Below are 7,076 nucleotides of genomic sequence, written 5' to 3'. Positions count from 1 at the left end.
AAGAGCAATGACCGTTATGTAAGAAAGTATACGGTTGTGGTTCTCGTGCATTGATAATTATGAAGTTTCATGTTATTAAATGTCCTTATTATGCCGATATTAGGAATACATTAATTCCAAAAGTATTACAGATCACGACCTAGTATGTTCAAGTTTATCGAACTACTTAATTGTTCAAACAAAATAGTGTTAAGAAAACTTGCCATTTTTTGTTTAAAATGCTTTAAGTAACGAGAAGATGTGCTATATGTGTAGTATAAATGATATATCTTCCACAAAGACAATAAGCTTAGAATAATGTTATATTTGTAACAATTATTAAATTTCGTATTAACATTATATGATCACTTTGTATTAACCCCATCCATGTGACATTCTCACTAAAACATGTTGTATGTCATTACTTTTTTAAATTGGTCTTTCCTCAAAAGGATGTATGTTTTGTATATAATTGTCACACATGCTGTTATTGCATATGTATGTTTATGGCGATGAGCTGTATGCTTAAGCTAAAAAAAAATTTCTGTTCTGTTCTGTTCATGTTAAAATCTTGTATAGTATCTGAGATATAGCCCTAGTTACATCATACAAAAACAACAAAGCGCAATAACTCTTATTTCAGAAAGCGACGGGTTATGGTTCTTGTGCATGGCACCTCTCCTCAGCTATATTTATACACCCTTAAAGTTTCATGTTGAAAACTTATATTGAGTTTCTGAGATAAAGCACTGAAAAGTTTGTGAGTGACTGCACTGACAGACAGACCAACGGTACGTTTAAGTATATTTAGCGTACCCGGGGTACATTGAAGTATACTTAAGAGTACACGGGGTACTTTAAAGCATTACCCGAGCCGAACCGACAATTACCAATCTAGCTTATTGACATATTAAATAAATGATGATAGTGGTTACTATGATTGTGTGAAATATAATACAATAGTTTTCCTGAATTGAGTGTACATGTGAATTAGCTAAATTAATGATAAAAACACCGATTGGGATTATTCATTATTGGAACTGAATTTGGTTCATAATGAGTTTTTAACTTTTTAAAGCTGAAATAATATATATATATATATATATATATATATATATATATATATATATATATATATATATATATATATATATATATATATATATATATATATATATAATCTGAAAATATTTTCTTAAATCAATGTTATATCTTTGACTTTGTATTAAAAAACTGCAACACTCATGACTGTAAATTAGGCATTACCATACTTTTTTACAACGTAATGCATGTGCATCATCGATATATATAACATTTAAAACGAAAATCGTTTTAAAATTCAAATGTTTGCATGGTGTTAGAACTACTGTTTTGATATATTTGTTGTGAACAATGTGTTTAGGTTCAACGTGAACAATGTGTTTAGGTTCAGCGTCCGAAAAAAAGATGTCCGTAAATAACTGCAAGATGTTAAAACGCAAAATTAAGTTGAATTGACACAACAATGCGTTAAATATTATTTTTCATCAATCTGACATTTTTTTCACGGCGACTGATCGGAGCAATATCACGGGGGTACTGTGAAAATCGTCAGATCTCACGATCTGACAATATTGACGCTACACCGGTCTATTTCGTTTCCGTAGAGATAGCTAATGTCGTCCGTTTGTAAGCTCAAAGTTTATTGGCTGAAGGGTTCAATGGCTTATTCTTAAAATAAATGCTGCTCGAGCAGCATATTGCTGCTCGAGCAGAAATTTTGCTGCTCGAGCAGCATTTAAATGCTGCTCGACCAGTAAATTGCTGCTCGAGCAGCAATATGTTGCTCGAGCAGCATTTTTTTCTGCTCGAGCAGAAGTTAAAGTTTCGACCCCTTTGGTGCGCCATAATAACGTACGATAACAGAGTGAGACTAGCGTCTGCTCGATTGATGTCACGTGATATTGATTTCGTTTTCGTTGCGCGCATTCCGGATACTTTCTATTGGTTCGAATGGATTTTTCCAATGTTTGTTTATTTATAGATCGTGTGTATCAGAGTTTATTTACAGGTCCTACCGGTCTCTTCACGAGGTCTTTGATGTCCGACCTGTTTTTATAGATCGTCGCTTTAATACATTTAAGTACTGCGCATGCGTAGGGTTGAAAAGGCGGAGTTATTATCGCGAGTAACAGCTCGCAATAATAACTCCGCCTTTTCAGCCCTACGCATGCGTTGTCATAGCAAAATCTCACATTCTAAAATCCGCCTTTTAAGCCGCACGCATGCGCAGAGTGCTAGCATCCCAAACAATCCCAAATAATCCGTTTTCAACCCAAAAAATCCCTACAAGGGATTGTTAGGATTAATCACTTAAAAAACGGATTGTTAGAGATTAATCCCCAAACATATTCATCGCTAAGCAACCCCGTATTTGCGGAACAAAATCACTAACCCCACTGTACACTGAACACGATGGATTTCAATGTAATTGTTGATAACTATAACTTTGATTTAGCTAGAACCCTGTGTAGTCTTGGTACAATCATATGTGCAGCAGTTTCACACCAAATACGAAATAAGAGTTGAATAATTTTAAGGAACAATGTTGATTGAGGAGGTCTAAGAATTTGTATCCGGATATATGTTTGTGTAACTGTTGTATTACACGGATATCCGCTTAGCTTTACATAGCTGCTGAATATGGAGTCATATTTTAAACATAAGTTGACATCTAGATGTATAGTATTGTTACAAACCATGTATTCAACATATGACATTTGCAGAGAAGATTGTCGAAGTTTAACCCATTTATGCCTAGCGTCTAGAAAAAATGCCTTGGCAAACAGCGTAGACCCAGATGAGACGCCGCATGATGCGGCGTCTCATCAGGGTCTGCGCTGTTTGCTTAAAGTAATTTATGTACGAAATATTCTAAATATAGAAATAAATGTACAAGACATTCCTAATTTTGGAAATAAATTGATCTAATTTAGAAGGATGGGAGAGTCCACTAGGCATAAATGGGTTAAACTTATAAAATATAAGCGCTCTGAAGACCTGCATGTGCAGCAGACTGGACTGATTTGATATTTATTTGGAGCTTAGGTGGCTTAGTAAAGTAGCTTAGTAAGGTAGATACAGTAAACACTTACGGTCGTCAGTTGATACGTTGTAGTTACTGAAATATAAGTCCAGTGCATTGGGGTTGGCAAGCAATTGTTGCAATTTGAAATTGTTTACATGGCATCAAATGTCAAAGATACCATAATTGATACTATTATTTGCAAAGTAATAAAGCAAAGTAATAAAGACTTGTTTGTTACTAAAGAATGCGGATTATTCATAAAAAATGAAAAACTGACTGATGCATTACATGCTGTTTTTCGAAATATTACATATGCCAGGATGCAAATATATTAATGTTCTTTCGATATATATCTTTTTTAAACATGAATAGTATTGTTTAAATATTGATCAATAAAATAACTGTTACCAATTTAAGACAAAATATGTACATGAAGAAAAATTTCATATAGACGTGTCGCAGACCCTAAAGAATCAATTACATGTGTTTTAAGACAGACAAGTAGTAAGAATGTCACCAGCACTGTCTTTCGGTAAAATAGTTTTTTTTATTATTGAAATATTATAAAAAGCAAAAAAAAACACACAATAAGTTTTCGCATATTGGATCTCTGACCAGTAGGCATGAGATGGACCTACATTTTAAGAATGTGACTAAAACGAAATGTTCACATTTTTTTGTATAATTAAAATATAATTGACATTGATACAAATCATGCTTATATGAAGAACAAACGATGAATAAACATATTTGTTTTCCTCAAGGATTAAGTCATGCAATATGGAAACGGTCTTAATGAAAAATATTGAAAACGTAACTACAACATATGATATTATCATAAAATACAAGCGGTATCATATTTATTATAAGATACCATTCTTGCATAACTAAACTCAACTCTATTCGTAGTTCAATGCCATGGAAAGAGCATCGCACAATGATTTCTATATAAGCTTTAAAATTAAGAAAGGGCGACAACCGGTCAATATATTATTTAAAAGAATCTTTTTAATTGTGTCCCATTGCTTTTGCGTAAAATATTATAGTTGATTGAGTCAGAGAGGGTTATGACGTGTTAGTCAAGATGGCGACGTCCATGCAGGTAAATTTCACCGTTTAATATCCTCTACATCTTGTATTAATTTTTAAATGCCGCTAATTTCCCAGCAATATCAGCAAGAAAGTTACCAGTGTTAATTTCTTAGTGATATTCGCTATAGATCTCGACTTTACTCGCTGCGAAATTTCTTAGCTTGGTGACCTAAATACAGCTCCACTAAGAAAATTCTTAGCGAATAAAATTGAGATATAACGCGAATGTGTAACCAAATTAATTAAGTTGTTAATACTTCAAGGGACCGTCAACCACACTGACGAAACAGAGACAAGTTCTAAAATACCTTATTTTTTGTACAATTATTACTTTATATTGAATAAAATATCACGACTGGTATATTACATTACTTGAAAAAGTTGTTAAGTTATCATATTTTCAGTATTTTCGGTAATATAATTTTACTGGGTATGTGTACCAGGTAACTACCAGTTAACGATAAATAACGAACGTAGATTGACCATCATCGTCACGTGGTTAACCCAGGAATGCAAATTGTGCATGCGTAGTAAATTGTTTATATTTTATATATAAAATGATCAATCTACTTGCGTTATTTATAGTGTGTAAATCGTTATATGTCACCTAATTTCGCGATGTACTTTCGATTTCACGTCGCGAAATTTTATTACCGAATATACTGAAAATATGAACTTTTTTCAAGTTATGTAATATACCAGTCGTGATATTTTAATCAATATAATCCTTTAAAGAAAAAATAAAATATGTAATTTAAATAACTTTTGTATGGAATTTATAGTGCCCGTATCTACTTCTATTATTTGGGGATCTAAAGAGGCCAATCTCAAGAGGAAAATATCATAATTAGGATCCTGTTACGGCCAGTTAAAGTTTTTAATTATTTTTGGGGGTACATGAAAATGGGCTTTATGACCAATTTATTTGACACTTAAACTTTACCTGATTTGAATAAAGTAACGTTAATACATTTTTGTATGTTAAATATACATCTCAGTGATTTTCAGTTATGTTTTATGGAAGAATTATTCGTATTTCAAATGTACCTTACCATATTTAAAAACGAGTTTACACAATCGTGAAATATATAATTTGAAGTTTTGTGACGTTGGCATTCATAGTGCGAATGTGTGTTTTAGTGACGACATTTTCTGATCTGGCATATTTGTTGTGTAACTTCCCAAATTTGACCATACCGGTGAAACACATATGATCCTTATTCTACTATACCGGTTTAAAGTATATAATCCTTCTTTTATGATATCGGCAACACAATCGTTTACTTTTTTACCATAGAGTTACCATGTTGCAATTATTGAAACATAATTGTAAAAATGTCCGGCACCTGACCAAATATAATAAACACAGAATGAAACATAGAAAATACAGTCACACATTTATATAGTTTATTTTAAGCCAGCATTTTTAAGATAAGGGAGAAACATATACATATTTATAATAAAGGGTTAAATTAAGCATTACAACGGGCATACATAATGAAAACACAACAATAACAAAGTTCATTTAGGCACAACACTCGTTCAATGATGTACATGGCGGATTGAAAAGTAGGTTACTACGTAGCAGTGTTATAATGGCGTCACGTCTGCTTAGAACAATAAAAGCTTGTATATTTTATGGTGAAAATGGTGCATCTTTTAATATTGAAGTTTTTCGATCAGGTTCTGTGTTCTTTTTTATTAATTTTCGATGTGATTTAGTTAACTGGTTAAGTACTCAAGAATATAACAATACAGTATGTAAAGAAATACAGAAAAAAACAGAGATACATGTAGTATTAAATCTTATTAAAAGTCATATCGTACTTCGTTATCAATTGATAAAGTTTATATATATTGATATACACACATTTTAAAACGGTTAAAACGGTTAAAACGGTTACGACGTATTCTTTGTTTTGCATGAACTTGAACCCAAAATAATCTTTAATTTATAAATAAACGCCTTGTGACCCATGCTATTTAAGAATAAAGAATGGTGTAGCAAATAGTCAAAATCATTCGATAGAAGCAAAAGGCATGTAGTATTTTTTAATCAAATTAGTAAAGCGAAGTTTCGAAAGAAAAATATGTCCGGTTACAATGGCGACTAAGAATTTGCAATAATATAACTAAAAAAACACACTGTGAGCCAGTAAAATAACAGCACGGTTTAAGCTTAAACGATGCTTCATATATTCAATAAATGTTTGGGGATAATGTTTGTTAATGAACAATTTTTTTATCATGACAATAATCACTTCACGCCATCACATATTGTTAAAGTTACGTCTGAACATCGGTCAAGCTGGCCTCCTTCCCACCTTGCTCAATCAAGTCGTCGAAATATTCCGGGCGTTCCGGAATTTTCACCTTTTGGCCCGGCTTAGGGATCCCCTCCACGGAACTGACGCTAACCGGTCGTGACGCCGAAGTCGAAAATGACTCCTCTAGCACCGAGACGCCAAACTTGCGGCTGCTGGCAGCGCCACTATGCCTTGGGTTTTTTGGCCTGCTCTGTTCACCGTTCATACCAGAGAGCTCGAATTTTTGGATACGTTTTGGATTTGACTTACCGCCTTGAGGTGTACCTGAGGTGTTATTGTATATTTTAAATTATCGCTGTATATTGGCAATTACAAACGATTTAAAGCAAGCAAGTAAAGAAGCGTTAGTTGTTTAATAAGCACGCATAAGAAAGATAAAGGTATTTTAATGGCTTGAATAATAACACTAATAAGAAAAAAATAATATTGTACATGTTTTTATAAACAAGTGTGCAACCATAATGGTTCCTATATTTAACTATGTTGAGCTATAGTTCGGGTCATTTATTTGCATTATTTACGAGTTGGTTATACATAATAGCTGTTTTTCTTGTCGATTCAGGGGTGTATCACAAGCAAATAAGCATGCATATTGTTATGTTTACAACAGA

The 7,076-nt window shown here is 32.8% G+C and overlaps 1 protein-coding gene across 1 annotated transcript in view; it reads right to left on the bottom strand.

The window, feature by feature from the left end:
* Window positions 1-5,531: 5,531 nt before the first annotated feature.
* The window catches only part of LOC127847342 (uncharacterized), a 65,717-nt gene continuing 64,172 nt past the window's right edge, over window positions 5,532-7,076 (bottom strand). Inside the window, exon 52 of the mRNA XM_052379187.1 lies at window positions 5,532-6,729. Coding sequence (XP_052235147.1) covers window positions 6,425-6,729 — 305 coding nt within the window. The 3' untranslated portion in view covers window positions 5,532-6,424. The remainder of the gene's footprint in view (window positions 6,730-7,076) is intronic.

The sequence above is a fragment of the Dreissena polymorpha genome, chromosome 10 (genome assembly GCF_020536995.1).
Source record: "Dreissena polymorpha isolate Duluth1 chromosome 10, UMN_Dpol_1.0, whole genome shotgun sequence".
Classification (NCBI taxonomy): Eukaryota; Metazoa; Mollusca; class Bivalvia; order Myida; family Dreissenidae; genus Dreissena; species Dreissena polymorpha.
Note: the sequence above shows the minus strand (reverse complement) of the source record. Positions and strands in the feature narration are given on the sequence as shown.